The sequence below is a fragment of the Oncorhynchus keta genome, chromosome 6, assembly GCF_023373465.1.
Source record: "Oncorhynchus keta strain PuntledgeMale-10-30-2019 chromosome 6, Oket_V2, whole genome shotgun sequence".
Lineage (NCBI taxonomy): Eukaryota > Metazoa > Chordata > Actinopteri > Salmoniformes > Salmonidae > Oncorhynchus > Oncorhynchus keta.
The window spans coordinates 710,024-728,518 of NC_068426.1; the positions used below are offsets into that span (position 1 = coordinate 710,024).

General features: G+C 47.0%; 1 protein-coding gene and 1 long non-coding RNA gene across 3 annotated transcripts in view; both read left to right on the forward strand.

Annotated features, from left to right (window-relative positions):
• Positions 1-18,495, forward strand: part of paxbp1 (PAX3 and PAX7 binding protein 1) — an 87,982-nt gene that overhangs the window by 6,437 nt on the left and 63,050 nt on the right. The window contains 4 exon segments of the mRNA XM_052520108.1: positions 8,144-8,356; positions 11,264-11,494; positions 15,867-15,970; positions 17,291-17,493. Of these exon segments, the coding sequence (XP_052376068.1) occupies positions 8,144-8,356; positions 11,264-11,494; positions 15,867-15,970; positions 17,291-17,493 (751 nt within the window).
• LOC127930584 (uncharacterized) lies at positions 11,761-14,663 on the forward strand. Of its 2 annotated transcripts, XR_008138269.1 has the most exons (7): positions 11,761-11,863; positions 12,391-12,486; positions 12,535-12,678; positions 12,727-12,774; positions 13,097-13,144; positions 13,435-13,482; positions 13,819-14,663. It is a non-coding gene; the product is annotated as an uncharacterized LOC127930584 (long non-coding RNA). The 2 variants fall into 2 exon arrangements; XR_008138270.1 differs by lacking the exons at positions 12,391-12,486; positions 13,097-13,144 and having other exon boundaries at positions 13,387-13,482.

An 18,495-nucleotide genomic window follows, 5' to 3' on the forward strand; every position in this document is an offset into this window, starting at 1 on the left:
AGGTACTATTTGTACTATTGGGGGATATGTACTATTTGTACTATTGGGGGATATGTACTATGGGGGGGATAGGTACTATTTGTACTATTGGTGGGGGATTGTACTATTGGTGGGGGATATGTACTATTGTACTATTGGGGGGGGATAGGTACTATTTGTACTATTGGGGGATAGGTACTATTTGTACTATTGGGGGATATGTACTATTTGTACTATTGGGGGATAGGTACTATTTGTACTCTTTGGGGGATAGGTACTATTTGTACTCTTGGGGGGATAGGTACTATTTGTACTCTTGGGGGATAGGTACTATTTGTACTCTTGGGGGGGATAGGTACTATTTGTACTCTTGGGGGGATAGGTACTATTTGTACTCTTGGGGGGGGATAGGTACTATTTGTACTCTTGGGGGATAGGTACTATTTGTACTATTGGGGGGATAGGTACTATTTGTACTATTTGGGGGATAGGTACTATTTGTACTATTGGGGGGATAGGTACTATTTGGGGGGGATAGGTACTATTTGTACTATTGAGGGGGGATAGGTACTATTTGTACTATTGGGGGGATAGGTACTATTTGTACTATTGGGGGGATAGGTACTATTTGTACTATTGGGGGATAGGTACTATTTGTACTATTGGGGGGATAGGTACTATTTGTACTATTGGGGGATAGGTACTATTTGTACTATGGGGGGGGATAGGTACTATTTGTACTATTGGGGGATAGGTACTATTTGTACTATTGGGGGATAGGTACTATTTGTACTATTGGGGGGGGTAGGTACTATTTGTACTATTGGGGGATAGGTACTATTTGTACTATTGGGGGATAGGTACTATTTGTACTATTGGGGGATAGGTACTATTTGTACTATTGGGGGGGGATAGGTACTATTTGTACTATTGGGGGATAGGTACTATTTGTACTATTGGGGGGGATAGGTACTATTTGTACTATTGGGGGATAGGTACTATTTGTACTATTGGGGGGATAGGTACTATTTGTACTATTGGGGGAGATAGGTACTATTGGGGGATAGGTACTATTGGGGGGGATAGGTACTATTTGTACTATTGGGGGGGGATAGGTACTATTTGTACTATTGGGGGGGATAGGTACTATTTGTACTATTAGGGGGGGGATAGGTACTATTTGTACTATTGGGGGATAGGTACTATTTGTACTATTGGGGGGGGGATAGGTACTATTTGTACTATTGGGGGGGATAGGTACTATTTGTACTATTGGGGGGATAGGTACTATTTGTACTATTGGGGGGGATAGGTACTATTTGTACTATTGAGGGATAGGTACTATTGGGGGGATAGGTACTATTTGTACTATTGGGGGGGGTACTATTTGTACTATTGGTGGGGATAGGTACTATTTGTACTATTGGTGGGGATAGGTACTATTTGTACTATTGGTGGGGATAGGTACTATTTGTACTATTGGTGGGGATAGGTACTATTTGTACTATTAGTGGGGGATAGGCACTATTTGTACTATTGGTGGGGGATAGGCACTATTTGTACTATTGGTGGGGGATAGGCACTATTTGTACTATTGGTGGGGATATGTACTATTTGTGGGGGATATGTACTATTGGTGGGGGATATGTACTATTGGGGGATATGTACTATTGGGGGGGATATGTACTATGGGGGGGACAGGTACTATTTGTACTATTGGGGGATATGTACTATTGGTGGGGGATATGTACTATTGGTGGGGGATAGGTACTATTTGTACTCTTGGTGGGGGATAGGTACTATTTGTACTATTGGGGGGACGGGTACTATTTGTACTATTGGGGGGGATGGGTACTATTTGTACTATTGGGGGATAGGTACTATTGGGGGATAGGTACTATTTGTACTATTGGTGGGGATAGGTACTATTTGTACTATTGGTGGGGGATAGGTACTATTTGTACTATTGGTGGGGATAGGTCTATTTGTACTATTGGTGGGGGATAGGCACTATTTGTACTATTGGTGGGGGATAGGCACTATTTGTACTATTGGTGGGGGATAGGCACTATTTGTACTATTGGTGGGGGATATGTACTATTTGTGGGGGATATGTACTATTGGGGGGATATGTACTATTGGGGGGGATATGTACTATTGGGGGATAGGTACTATTTGTACTATTGGGGGATATGTACTATTGGTGGGGATATGTACTATTGGGGGGGGGATAGGTACTATTTGTACTATTGGGGGGATAGGTACTATTTGTACTATTGGGGGATAGGTACTATTTGTACTATTGGGGGATAGGTACTATTTGGGGGATATGTACTATTTGTACTATTGGGGGATAGGTACTATTTGTACTCTTGGTGGGGGATAGGTACTATTTGTACTATTGGGGGGGATAGGTACTATTTGTACTCTTGGTGGGGGATAGGTACTATTTGTACTCTTGGTGGGGGATAGGTACTATTTGTACTCTTGGTGGGGGATAGGTACTATTTGTACTATTGGGGGATAGGTACTATTTGTACTATTGGGGGGGATAGGTACTATTTGTACTATTGGGGGGGGATAGGTACTATTTGTACTATTGGGGGGGGTAGGTACTATTTGTACTATTGGGGGGATAGGTACTATTTGTACTATTGAGGGGGATAGGTACTATTTGTACTATTGGGGGATAGGTACTATTTGTACTATTGGGGGATATGTACTATTTGTACTATTGGGGGGATAGGTACTATTTGTACTATGGGGGGGGATAGGTACTATTTGTACTATTGGGGGGATAGGTACTATTGGGGGACAGGTACTATTTGTACTATTGGGGGGTACTATTTGTACTATTGGTGGGGATAGGTACTATTTGTACTATTGGTGGGGATAGGTACTATTTGTACTATTGGTGGGGATAGGTACTATTTGTACTATTGGTGGGGATAGGTACTATTTGTACTATTAGTGGGGGATAGGCACTATTTGTACTATTGGTGGGGGATAGGCACTATTTGTACTATTGGTGGGGGATAGGCACTATTTGTACTATTGGTGGGGGATATGTACTATTTGTGGGGGATATGTACTATTGGTGGGGGATATGTACTATTGGGGGGATATGTACTATTGGGGGGGGATATGTACTATGGGGGGATAGGTACTATTTGTACTATTGGGGGATATGTACTATTGGTGGGGGATATGTACTATTGGGGGGGATAGGTACTATTTGTACTATTGGGGGGATAGGTACTATTTGTACTATTGGGGGGACGGGTACTATTTGTACTATTGGGGGATGGGTACTATTTGTACTATTGGGGGATAGGTACTATTGGGGGGATAGGTACTATTTGTACTATTGGTGGGGATAGGTACTATTTGTACTATTGGTGGGGGATAGGTACTATTTGTACTATTGGTGGGGATAGGTCTATTTGTACTATTGGTGGGGGATAGGCACTATTTGTACTATTGGTGGGGGATAGGCACTATTTGTACTATTGGTGGGGGATAGGCACTATTTGTACTATTGGTGGGGGATATGTACTATTTGTGGGGGATATGTACTATTGGGGGGGGATATGTACTATTGGGGGGATATGTACTATTGGGGGATAGGTACTATTTGTACTATTGGTGGGGGATATGTACTATTGGGGGGATAGGTACTATTTGTACTATTGGGGGATAGGTACTATTTGTACTATTGGGGGGATAGGTACTATTTGTACTATTGGGGGGATAGGTACTATTTGTACTATTGGGGGATATGTACTATTTGTACTATTGGGGGGATAGGTACTATTTGTACTCTTGGTGGGGGATAGGTACTATTTGTACTATTGGGGGATAGGTACTATTTGTACTCTTGGTGGGGGATAGGTACTATTTGTACTCTTGGTGGGGGATAGGTACTATTTGTACTCTTGGTGGGGGATAGGTACTATTTGTACTATTGGGGGATAGGTACTATTTGTACTATTGGGGGGGGATAGGTACTATTTGTACTATTGGGGGGGATAGGTACTATTTGTACTATTGGGGGGGGTAGGTACTATTTGTACTATTGGGGGATAGGTACTATTTGTACTATTGAGGGGGGATAGGTACTATTTGTACTATTGGGGGATAGGTACTATTTGTACTATTGGGGGGGATATGTACTATTTGTACTATTGGGGGGGGGATAGGTACTATTTGTACTATGGGGGATAGGTACTATTTGTACTATTGGGGGTAGGTACTATTTGTACTATTGGGGGGTAGGTACTATTTGTACTATTGGGGGATAGGTACTATTTGTACTATTGGGGGGGATAGGTACTATTTGTACTATTGGGGGTAGGTACTATTTGTACTATTGGGGGATAGGTACTATTTGTACTATTGGGGGATAGGTACTATTTGTACTATTGGGGGGGGGATAGGTACTATTTGTACTATTGGGGGAGATAGGTACTATTGGGGGGGGGATAGGTACTATTTGTACTATTGGGGGGTAGGTACTATTTGTACTATTGGGGGTTAGGTACTATTTGTACTATTGGGGGATAGGTACTATTTGTACTATTGGGGGGATAGGTACTATTTGTACTATTGGGGGGATAGGTACTATTTGTACTATTGGGGGGGATAGGTACTATTGGGGGACAGGTACTATTTGTACTATTGGGGGGGTACTATTTGTACTATTGGTGGGGATAGGTACTATTTGTACTATTGGTGGGGATAGGTACTATTTGTACTATTGGTGGGGATAGGTACTATTTGTACTATTGGTGGGGATAGGTACTATTTGTACTATTAGTGGGGGATAGGCACTATTTGTACTATTGGTGGGGGATAGGCACTATTTGTACTATTGGTGGGGGATAGGTACTATTTGTACTATTGGTGGGGGATATGTACTATTTGTGGGGGATATGTACTATTGGTGGGGGATATGTACTATTGGGGGGGATATGTACTATTGGGGGATATGTACTATGGGGGGATAGGTACTATTTGTACTATTGGTGGGGGATATGTACTATTGGTGGGGGATATGTACTATTGGGGGGATAGGTACTATTTGTACTATTGGGGGGATAGGTACTATTTGTACTATTGGGGGACGGGTACTATTTGTACTATTGGGGGATGGGTACTATTTGTACTATTGGGGGATAGGTACTATTGGGGGGATAGGTACTATTTGTACTATTGGTGGGGATAGGTACTATTTGTACTATTGGTGGGGGATAGGTACTATTTGTACTATTGGTGGGGATAGGTCTATTTGTACTATTGGTGGGGGATAGGCACTATTTGTACTATTGGTGGGGGATAGGCACTATTTGTACTATTGGTGGGGGATAGGCACTATTTGTACTATTGGTGGGGGATATGTACTATTTGTGGGGGATATGTACTATTGGGGGGATATGTACTATTGGGGGGGGATATGTACTATTGGGGGATAGGTACTATTTGTACTATTGGGGGATATGTACTATTGGTGGGGATATGTACTATTGGGGGGGATAGGTACTATTTGTACTATTGGGGGGATAGGTACTATTTGTACTATTGGGGGGATAGGTACTATTTGTACTATTGGGGGATAGGTACTATTTGTACTATTGGGGGATAGGTACTATTTGTACTATTGGGGTGATAGGTACTATTTGTACTATTGGGGGATAGGTACTATTTGTACTCTTGGTGGGGGATAGGTACTATTTGTACTCTTGGTGGGGGATAGGTACTATTTGTACTCTTGGTGGGGGATAGGTACTATTTGTACTCTTGGTGGGGGATAGGTACTATTTGTACTCTTGGTGGGGATAGGTACTATTTGTACTATTGGGGGATAGGTACTATTTGTACTATTGGGGGGGATAGGTACTATTTGTACTATTGGGGGGGGATAGGTACTATTTGTACTATTGGGGGGGGTAGGTACTATTTGTACTATTGGTGGGGGATATGTACTATTGGGGGGGATAGGTACTATTTGTACTATTGGGGGATAGGTACTATTTGTACTATTGGGGGACGGGTACTATTTGTACTATTGGGGGATGGGTACTATTTGTACTATTGGGGGATAGGTACTATTGGGGGGATAGGTACTATTTGTACTATTGGTGGGGATAGGTACTATTTGTACTATTGGTGGGGGATAGGTACTATTTGTACTATTGGTGGGGATAGGTCTATTTGTACTATTGGTGGGGGATAGGCACTATTTGTACTATTGGTGGGGGATAGGCACTATTTGTACTATTGGTGGGGGATATGTACTATTTGTGGGGGATATGTACTATTGGGGGGGATATGTACTATTGGGGGGATATGTACTATTGGGGGGATAGGTACTATTTGTACTATTGGGGGATATGTACTATTGGTGGGGGATATGTACTATTGGGGGGATAGGTACTATTTGTACTATTGGGGGATAGGTACTATTTGTACTATTGGGGGATAGGTACTATTTGTACTATTGGGGGATAGGTACTATTTGTACTATTGGGGGATATGTACTATTTGTACTATTGGGGGATAGGTACTATTTGTACTCTTGGTGGGGGGGGATAGGTACTATTTGTACTATTGGGGGATAGGTACTATTTGTACTCTTGGTGGGGGATAGGTACTATTTGTACTCTTGGTGGGGGATAGGTACTATTTGTACTCTTGGTGGGGGATAGGTACTATTTGTACTATTGGGGGATAGGTACTATTTGTACTATTGGGGGATAGGTACTATTTGTACTATTGGGGGGGATAGGTACTATTTGTACTATTGGGGGTAGGTACTATTTGTACTATTGGGGGATAGGTACTATTTGTACTATTGGGGGATAGGTACTATTTGTACTATTGAGGGGGATAGGTACTATTTGTACTATTGGGGGGGGATAGGTACTATTTGTACTATTGGGGGATAGGTACTATTTGTACTATTGGGGGGGGATAGGTACTATTTGTACTATTGGGGGATAGGTACTATTTGTACTATTGGGGGGGATAGGTACTATTTGTACTATTGGGGGTAGGTACTATTTGTACTATTGGGGGGGTAGGTACTATTTGTACTATTGGGGGATAGGTACTATTTGTACTATTGGGGGGGATAGGTACTATTTGTACTATTGGGGGGGATAGGTACTATTTGTACTATTGGGGGTAGGTACTATTTGTACTATTGGGGGATAGGTACTATTTGTACTATTGGGGGGGGTAGGTACTATTTGTACTATTGGGGGATAGGTACTATTTGTACTATTGAGGGGGGATAGGTACTATTTGTACTATTGGGGGGGGGATAGGTACTATTTGTACTATTGGGGGATAGGTACTATTTGTACTATTGGGGGGGATAGGTACTATTTGTACTATTGGGGGATAGGTACTATTTGTACTATTGGGGGTAGGTACTATTTGTACTATTGGGGGGGGGTAGGTACTATTTGTACTATTGGGGGATAGGTACTATTTGTACTATTGGGGGATAGGTACTATTTGTACTATTGGGGGGTAGGTACTATTTGTACTATTGGGGGATAGGTACTATTTGTACTATTGGGGGATAGGTACTATTTGTACTATTGGGGGGGGATGGGTACTATTTGTACTATTGGGGGGGGATAGGTACTATTTGTACTATTGGGGGGGTAGGTACTATTTGTACTATTGGGGGGGTAGGTACTATTTGTACTATTGGGGGGGGATAGGTACTATTTGTACTATTGGGGGGGATAGGTACTATTTGTACTATTGGGGGGGGATAGGTACTATTTGTACTATTGGGGGGGATAGGTACTATTTGTACTATTGGGGGATAGGTACTATTTGTACTATTGGGGGGGATAGGTACTATTTGTACTATTGGGGGTAGGTACTATTTGTACTATTGGGGGGATAGGTACTATTTGTACTATTGGGGGATAGTTACTATTGGGGGATAGGTACTATTGGGGGGATAGGTACTATTTGTACTATTGGGGGGGAGGGGTACTATTTGTACTATTGGGGGGATAGGTACTATTGGGTACTATACTATAAAATAATGCCACAGAATTATAAGCAAATCTGTGTGTTACCATGCAGTGTGTATTAATGTATGTGTGTTAACATGCTGTGTGTGCCCCCCCCCCTCTCTCTCCAGACGTGTGGCCCCAGCCCCTGGCCTCCATTAAAGAGGAGCCTGCCAGCAGGGCAGGCAGTGAGCAAGGAGAGGAGGAGATGGAAGTGGACAGTACTGATGAACAGGAGCCTAAGACACAAAGCCAGAGCCTCGCCTCCAAGACTCCCACGACAACTGCAGCTGGAGCCTTCTCAAACACCAGCACCTTGTCCACGCTCAGCACCCTGCGTCCAGGTAATGGAGATGGTTTCCTGTTCGCTTTGGGCTCCGGAGCCTTCTCAAACACCAGCACCTTGTCCACGCTCAGCACCCTGCGTCCAGGTAATGGAGATGGTTTCCTGTTCGCTTTGGGCTCCGGAGCCTTCTCAAACACCAGCACCTTGTCCACGCTCAGCACCCTGCGTCCAGGTAATGGAGATGGTTTCCTGTTCGCTTTGGGCTCTGGTCGACAGGTGACGGCAGTCTGTCAACCGTTGTATTAGTCTGAGGCAAAGACCAGGACCCGACGACCAGGACCCGAGGTGATGGTGGAGATTTCCCTAATTAAACCCTGGTCCCTATAAGTGGAGGATACCTAGTCAGATCTACAACTGAATGGCTTCAACTGAAATGCGTCTATCGCATTTACCCCTCTGAGTCAGAGAGGTGCGTGAGGGGGGGGGCTGCCTTAATCGACACCCACGGCGCCCAGGGAACAGTGGGTTAACTGCCTTGCCCATGGCGCCCAGGGAACAGTGGGTTAACTGCCTTGCCCATGGCGCCCAGGGAACAGTGGGTTAACTGCCTTGCCCATGGCGCCCAGGGAACAGTGGGTTAACTTCCTTGCCCATGGCGCCCAGGGAACAGTGGGTTAACTGCCTTGTTCTCAGGGTCAGAACGACAGATTTTTACCTTGGGGATTCGATCCAGCGACTTTTTGGTTACTGGCCCTCCACTCTAACCACTAGGCTACCTGCCGCCCCTCCATTCTAACCACTAGGCTACCTGCCGCCCCTCCATTCTAACCACTAGGCTACCTGCCACCCCTCCACTCTAACCACTAGGCTACCTGCCGCCCCTCCACTCTAACCACTAGGCTACCTGCCGCCCCTCCATTCTAACCACTAGGCTACCTGCCACCCCTCCACTCTAACCACTAGGCTACCTGCCATCCCTCCACTCTAACCACTAGGCTACCTGCCGCCCTCCACTCAAACCACTAGGCTACCTGTCGCCCCTCCACTCTAACCACTAGGCTACCTGCCGCCCCTCCACTCTAACCACTAGGCTACCTGCCTCCCCATCCACTCTAACCACTAGGCTACCTGCCGCCCCTACACTCTAACCACTAGGCTACCTGCCGCCCCTCCACTCTAACCACTAGGCTACCTGCCGCCCCTCCACTCTAACCACTAGGCTACCTGCCGCCCCTACACTCTAACCACTAGGCTACCTGCCGCCCCTCCACTCTAACCACTAGGCTACCTGCCGCCCCTCCACTCTAACCACTAGGCTACCTGCCGCCCCTCCACTCTAACCGCTAGGCTACCTGCCTCCTCTACACTCTAACCGCTAGGCAACCTGCCTCCCCTCCACTCTAACCACTAGGCAACCTGCCTCCTCTACACTCTAACCACTAGGCTACCTGCCGCCCCTCCACTCTAACCACCAATCTACTATCAGGCTACATTAACGCGTTCAGGTAGAGAAGTGTTTCTCAGCCTTAGTAGAGGCTGACACGTTGAGCTATGGTTATTTTTCCTTGCTGGGGACTGCTTACTCTCAACTGTCCAACTGTGGGGAGAACCGACGTAATCATTTCATATCTCATCGCTGACTTTTTAAAGATGATCAACCGACGACGTTTTTTTTCCTAACATGTCGATGTTAGGTCACCTTGTAGTGCTGAGCAATTAGAGCTTTTTGAGGTCGGTTTTGGTTGGAATGAATTAACAGAAATTATCACCGTTTTCCCATATGCTATGTGGCATGTGTTTCTTAATTTAAAAAAAATTATAATTCATTTTACCGATACAAAAAATCCCACTGTGGAACATCATCTGTCTGCGTTTATTATAATTGTACAGAAATGTCCTGTTTCCATCAGTTGTCGTGATATGCATAAAAACTATGGATGGAATATATATATATATATATATATATATATATATATATATATATATATAGATGAATGGAGAAACTGCTCCTTGCTAGGCAGAAGACGGCAAACTCAAACATAGTTTGTGTGGGAACAGAATGATGTAACTAGCCCCCCCCAAAAAAAAAGGGGGTTTTAGCCTTTTAGGGTTAATTAGAAACAACTTCTATATGTGGCCTTTTGGATTGGAAATAAATAAATCTGTTCCCATAATGCTATTTTGTGACCCCCCCCGCCGCCAGTGAGGATGGTGAAGTAGACATTCTACCCACCAATGACAAAATATCTACCCGCATTCCGTTGGGTGTAAAAACCCCACTGCCATCACGTCAACTCCTTGATATGTCTCAACATGTTTAATCTTACTGACCTCTGACCTGTCCTCCTGTCTCAACATGTTTAATCTTACTGACCTCTGACCTGTCCTCCTGTCTTAACATGTTTAATCTTACTGACTCCTGACCTCTGACCTGTCCTCCTGTCTTAACATGTTTAATCTTACTGGCTCCTGTCCTCTGACCTGTCCTCCTGTCTCAACATGTTTAATCTTACTGACCTCTGACCTGTCCTCCTGTCTCAACATGTTTAATCTTACTGACCTCTGACCTGTCCTCCTGTCTTAACATGTTTAATCTTACTGACTCCTGACCTCTGACCTGTCCTCCTGTCTTAACATGTTTAATCTTACTGGCTCCTGTCCTCTGACCTGTCCTCCTATCTTAACATGTTTAATCTTACTGGCTCCTGTCCTCTGACCTGTCCTCCTGTCTTAACATGTTTAATCTTACTGACTCCTGACCTCTGACCTGTCCTCCTGTCTTAACATGTTTAATCTTATTGGCTCCTGACCTCTGACCTGTCCTCCTGTCTTAACATGTTTAATCTTACTGGCTCCTGTCCTCTGACCTGTCCTCCTATCTTAACATGTTTGCCATGACGAGCAGCTGACACGATGCTAAGAATCTTCACCTTTTTAATTTTACTGACCTCTGACCTCTGTCCAGGTGAGATCCCAGACGCTGCCTTCATCCACGCGGCAAGGAAGCGTCGTCAGATGGCGAGGGAGCTAGGCGGCGACGCCCCCCTGGTGGAGACGGACACGCCCAAGAAGCGTCTGGTCCGAGAGGAGGAAGAGGAGGGAGACGGGAGCGACGACGAAGACGAAGACGAGAAGAGGATCAGCTTCAGTGGAGTCAAGAACAAGAGCCAGAGGACGAGGATAGCAGAGGAGATAGGTTAGTTACATTTACACTTAGTATATCAAACATTAATAACACCTTCCTAACACTGAGTTGCACCTCTCCTTGTGCCCCCACAACAACCTCATTTTGTCAGGGATTCTACAAGGTGTTGAAAGCGTTCCACAGGGATGCTGGCCCATGTTGACTCTACAAGGTGTTGAAAGCGTTCTACAGGGATGCTGGCCCATGTTGATGTTGACTCTACAGGGAGGTGTTGCCCAAGCGACTCTACAGGTGGATGATGCTGGCCCATGTTGACTCTACAAGGTGTTGAAAGTGTTCCACAGGGATGCTGGCCCATGTTGACTCTACAAGGTGATGAAAGTGTTCCACAGGGATGCTGGCCCATGTTGACTCTACAAGGTGATGACAGGGATGCTGGCCCATGTTGACTCTACTCACAGGGATGCTGGCCCATGTTGACTCTACAAGGTGTTGAAAGCGTTCTACAGGGATGCTGGCCCATGTTGACTCTACAAGGTGTTGGGGAAACTCTACAAGGTGTTCCTACAGGGATGCTGTTGCCTACAAAGGTGTTGAATGTTGACTCTACAAGGTGTTGAAAGGTGTTGAAAGCGTTCCACAGGGATGCTGGCCCATGTTGACTCTACAAGGTGATGAGGGATGCTGGCCCATGTTGACTCTACGTTCCACAGGGATGCTGGCCCATGTTGACTCTACAAGGTGATGAAAGCGTTCCACAGGGATGCTGACCCATGTTGACTCTACAAGGTGTTGAAAGCGTTCTACAGGGATGCTGGCCCATGTTGACTCTACAAGGTGTCTAAAGCGTTCCACAGGGATGCTGGCCCATGTTGACTCTACAACAAGGGGTGATGACTCTACAAGGTGCGTTCCACAGGGATGCTGGCCCATGTTGACTCTACAAGGTGATGAAAGCGTTCCACAGGGATGCTGGCCCATGTTGACTCTACAAGGTGATGAAAGCGTTCCACAGGGATGCTGGCCCATGTTGACTCTACAAGGTGTTGAAAGCGTTCCACAGGGATGCTGGCCCATGTTGACTCTACAAGGTGATGAAAGCGTTCCACAGGGATGCTGGCCCATGTTGACTCTACAAGGTGATGAAAGTGTTCCACAGGGATGCTGGCCCATGTTGACTCTACAAGGTGATGAAAGCGTTCCACAGGGATGCTGGCCCATGTTGACTCTACAAGGTGATGAAAGTGTTCCACAGGGATGCTGGCCCATGTTGACTCTACAAGGTGATGAAAGCGTTCCACAGGGATGCTGGCCCATGTTGACTCTACAAGGTGATGAAAGTGTTCCACAGGGATGCTGGTCCATGTTGACTCTACAAGGTGTTGGAAAGCGTTCCACAGGGATGCTGGCCCATGTTGACTCTACAAGGTGTTGGAAGGGATGCTGGCGTTCCACAGGGATGCTGGCCCATGTTGACTCTACAAGGTGATGAAAGTGTTCCACAGGGATACTGGCCCATGTTGACTCTACAAGGTGTTGAAAGCGTTCCACAGGGATGCTGGCTCTACAAGGTGTTGACTCTACAGGGATGCTGGCCCATGTGACTCTACAAAAGCGTCCTACAGGGATGCTGGCCCATGTTGACTCTACAAGGTGTTGAAAGCGTTCCACAGGGATGCTGGTCCATGTTGACTCTACAAGGTGTTGGAAAGCGTTCCACAGGGATGCTGGCCCATGTTGACTCTACAAGGTGTTGGAAAGCGTTCCACAGGGATGCTGGCCCATGTTGACTCTACAAGGTGATGAAAGTGTTCCACAGGGATACTGGCCCATGTTGACTCTACAAGGTGTTGAAAGCGTCCTACAGGGATGCTGCCCCATGTTGACTCTACAAGGTGTCTAAAGCGTTCCACGGGGATGCTGGTCCATGTTGACTCTACAAGGTGTCTAAAGCGTTCCACAGGGATGCTGGCCCATGTTGACTCTACAAGGTGTAGAAAGCGTTCCACAGGGATGCTGACCCATGTTGACTCTACAAGGTGATGAAAGTGTTCCACAGGGATGCTGGTCCATGTTGACTCTACAAGGTGATGAAAGCATTCCACAGGGATGCTGGCCCATGTTGACTCTACAAGGTGTCCAAAGCGTTCCACAGGGATGCTGGCCCATGTTGACTCTACAAGGTGATGAAAGCGTTCCACAGGGATGCTGACCCATGTTGACTCTACAAGGTGATGAAAGTGTTCCACAGGGATGCTGGTCCATGTTGACTCTACAAGGTGATGAAAGCATTCCACAGGGATGCTGGCCCATGTTGACTCTACAAGGTGTCCAAAGCGTTCCACAGGGATGCTGGCCCATGTTGACTCTACAAGGTGTTGAAAGCGTTCCACAGGGATGCTGGCCCATGTTGACTCTACAAGGTGTTGAAAGCGTTCCACAGGGATGCTGGCCCATGTTGACTCTACAAGGTGTTGAAAGCGTTCCACAGGGATGCTGGTCCATGTTGACTCTACAAGGTGTTGAAAGCGTTCCACAGGGATGCTGGCCCATGTTGACTGCAATGTTTCCCACAGATGTGTCAAGTTGACTGGATGTCCTTTGAGGAAACTGTTGAGTGTGAAAAAACCCTGCAGCGTTGCAGTTCTTGACACACTCAAACCGGTAGCCCTGGCACCAACTACCATACCCCTTTCAAGGGCACTTAAATAGTTTGTCTTGCCAGTTCACCCTCTGAATGGCACACAGTCACAATCCATGTCTCGGCTGTCACTGATTTGAAGTGGATTTAACAAAGTGACATCAATAAAGGAACAGCTTTCACCTGGTCAGTCTGTCATGGAAAGAGCAGGTGTTCTTAATGTTTTGTCCGCTCAGTGGATACTACTACACTACCGAACTACTACTACTACTACTACTACTACTACTGCTACTGCTACCAATATACTACTACCACCAATACACTACTACTACCAATCTACTACTACTACTACTACCGATATACTACTACCACCAATACACTACTACCAATCTACTACTACTACAACTACCGATATACTACTACCACCAATACACTACTACTACCAATCTACTACTACTACTACCGATATACTACTACACTAACAATATACTACTACCACCACCAATACACTACTAATACCAATCTACTACTACACTACCGATATACTACTACCACCAATACACTAATACACTACCAATATGCTACTACTACCAATATACTACTACCGGTATACTACTACTACTACTGCTACCAATATACTACTACTGCTACCAATATACTACTACTACTACCGATATACTACTACCACCAATACACTACTACTACTACACTACCAATATGCTACTACTACCGATACTACTGCTACTACTACTGCTACCAATAGACTACTACTGCTACCAATAGACTACTACCAATATACTACTACTACCAATATACTACTACTACCAATATACTACTGCTACTACTACCAATATACTACTACTGCTACCAATATACTACTACTACCAATATACTACTACTGCTACCAATATACTACTACTACTACTACTACTGCTACCAATATACTACTACTACTACCAATATACTACTACTACTACTACTACCAATATACTACTACTACTACCAATATACTACTACTACTACCGGTAGACTGGCCCAGAAAGACTCCCATCTCTTAGACTGACCCAGAAAGACTCCCAGCTCTTAGACTGACCCAGAAAGACTCCCAGCTCTTAGAGACTGACCCAGAAAGACTCCCAGCTCTTAGAGACTGACCCAGAAAGACTCCCAGCTCTTAGAGACTGGCCCAGAAAGACTCCCAGCTCTTAGAGACTGGCCCAGAAAGACTCCCAGCTCTTAGAGACTGGCCCAGAAAGACTCTTAGAGACTGACTCAGAAAGACTCTTAGAGACTGGCCCAGAAAGACTCTTAGAGACTGGCCCGGAAAGACTCTTAGAGACTGGCCCGGAAAGACTCTTAGAGACTGGCCCGGAAAGACTCTTAGAGACTGGCCCGGAAAGACTCTTAGAGACTGGCCCGGAAAGACTCTTAGAGACTGGCCCAGAAAGACTCTTAGAGACTGGCCCGGAAAGACTCTTAGAGACTGGCCCGGAAAGACTCCCAGCTGTAATTGCTTCCAAAGGTGATTCTAACATGTATTGACTCAGGGACGTGTGAAATGTAATATCTCAGTGTACAGCACTTTGAGATATCAGCTGATGTACGAAGGGCTATATAAATAAATTTGATTTGATTTGAAACATTTCTAAAAACAGCTTTTCAATTTGTCACTATGGGGTATTTTGTGTAGGTGGGAGAGATTTTTGTGGATTAAATCAAGGGGTATGAACCCATTCTGAAGGCTCTGTAACCCCATTCCCCACCCTCTCTCTCCTCTACTAGGTATAGAGGGTAGTGATGACGAGGCGTTGGATACTGGAGGTCAGGATGAGGAGGTGTCACGCTGGGAACAGGAGCAGATACGCAAAGGGATCAGCATCCCCCAGGTAACACACGCACCAGCATCCCCCAGGTAACACACGCACCAGCATCCCCCCCAGGTAACACACGCACCAGCATCCCCCCAGGTAACACGCGTACCAGCACCCCCCAGGTAACACGCGTACCAGCATCCCCCCAGGTAACACGCGTACCAGCATCCCCCCAGGTAACACGCGTACCAGCATCCCCCAGGTAACACGCGTACCAGCATCCCCCAGGTAACACGCGTACCAGCATCCCCCAGGTAACACGCGCACCAGCATCCCCCAGGTAACACACGCACCAGCATCCCCCCAGGTAACACACGCACCAGTATCCCCCCAGGTAACACACGCACCAGCATCCCCCAGGTAACACACGCACCAGCATCCCCCCAGGTAACACACGCACCAGCATCCCCCCAGGTAACACGCGCACCAGCATCCCCCCAGGTAACACGCGCACCAGCATCCCCCAGGTAACACGCGCACCAGCATCCCCCCAGGTAACACGCGCACCAGCATCCCCCCAGGTAACACGCGCACCAGCATCCCCCAGGTAACACGTGCACCAGCATCCCCCCAGGTAACACGCGCACCAGCATCCCCCAGGTAACACGCGCACCAGCATCCCCCGCCAGGTAACACGCGCACCAGCATCCCCCCAGGTAACACACGCACCAGCATCCCCCCAGGTAACACACGCACCAGCATCCCCCAGGTAACACACGCACCAGCATCCCCCCAGGTAACACGCGCACCAGCATCCCCCAGGTAACACGCGCACCAGCATCCCCCAGGTAACACGCGCACCAGCATCCCCCAGGTAACACGCGCACCAGCATCCCCCAGGTAACACGCGCACCAGCATCCCCCAGGTAACACGCGCACCAGCATCCCCCCAGGTAACACACGCACCAGCATCCCCCCCCAGGTAACACACGCACCAGCATCCCCCCCAGGTAACACACGCACCAGCATCCCCCAGGTAACACACGCACCAGCATCCCCCAGGTAACACACGCACCAGCATCCCCCCCAGGTAACACATGCACCAGCCCCCCAGGTAACACACGCACCAGCATCCCCCCAGGTAACACACGCACCAGCATCCCCCCAGGTAACACACGCACCAGCATCCCCCCCCAGGTAACACATGCACCAGCCCCCCAGGTAACACACGCACCAGCAGCCCCCCAGGTAACACACGCACCAGCATCCCCCCAGGTAACACACGCACCAGCATCCCCCCCCCAGGTAACACATGCACCAGCCCCCCAGGTAACACACGCACCAGCATCCCCCAGGTAACACACACACCGTAGATGTGATGATGTTGTTGTGTAGGTCCAGTCCTGCCAGCCAGACGACAACGGTAGCGTGTACTACCACAGCAGCAGCTACGACCCCCAGCAGCCCTACAGCTCTACCTACAGCCTGCCCTACTCCTACAGCAGCAAGCCTGAGGGTTGCACACTGGTCTACAGTGCCCCTGGCGGTGACCTCTCACCTGTCACTACTGACCTGGTCAAGACACGCCTCAGAGACAGGTACCTGACCGATCCAGTACACTACTGACCCTAACGGTGACCTCTCACCACTGACCCTAACGGTGACCTCTCACCACTGACCCTAACGGTGACCTCTCACCACTGACCCTAACGGTGACCTCTCACCACTGACCCTAACGGTGACCTCTCACCACTGACCCTAACGGTGACCTCTCACCACTGACCCTAACGGTGACCTCTCACCACTGACCCTAACGGTGACCTCTCACCACTGACCCTAACGGTGACCTCTCACCACTGACCCTAACGGTGACCTCTCACCACTGACCTGGGGAAGACACGGTGCCTTTAGAATGACTTCAGCCCCTTCACTTTTCCCACATTTTGTTAAGTTACAGCCTGAATTATTATTAATTAATTAATTATTACTTATTCTAAATTGGATTCAGTAGGATTTTCCCCCCTCATCAATCGCCACAGAATACCTGTTCTATAAATAATGTGGAACCTAAACCTGTCACTGTTCCACATTTTGGCTGCTATGAAAGTGAACTGAATACCCCATAAAGACTGTTCTATAAATAAAAAAACATTTACATAAGTATTCAGACCCTTTTTATTCAGTACTTTGTTGAAGTACCTTTGGCAGTGGTTACAGCCTCTAGTCTTCTTGGGTATGAAGCTACAAGCTTGGCACACCTGTATTTGGGGAGTTTCTCCCATTCTTCTCTGCAGATCCTCTCAAACTCTGTCAGGTTGGATGGGGAGTGTTGCTGGACAGCTATTTTCAGGTCTCTCCAGAGATGTTCGATTGGGTTCAAGTCCGGATACTGGCTGGGCCAGTCAAGAACATTCAGAGACTTGTCCCGAAGCCACTCCTGCGTTCCCTCGATCCTGTCTAGTCTCCCAGTCCCTGCTGCTGAAAAACATCCCCACAGCAGGATGCTCCCACCACCACCATGCTTCACCGTAGGGATGGTGCCAGGTTTCCTCCAGACATGATGCTGCCACCACCATGCTTCACCGTAGGGATGGTGCCTG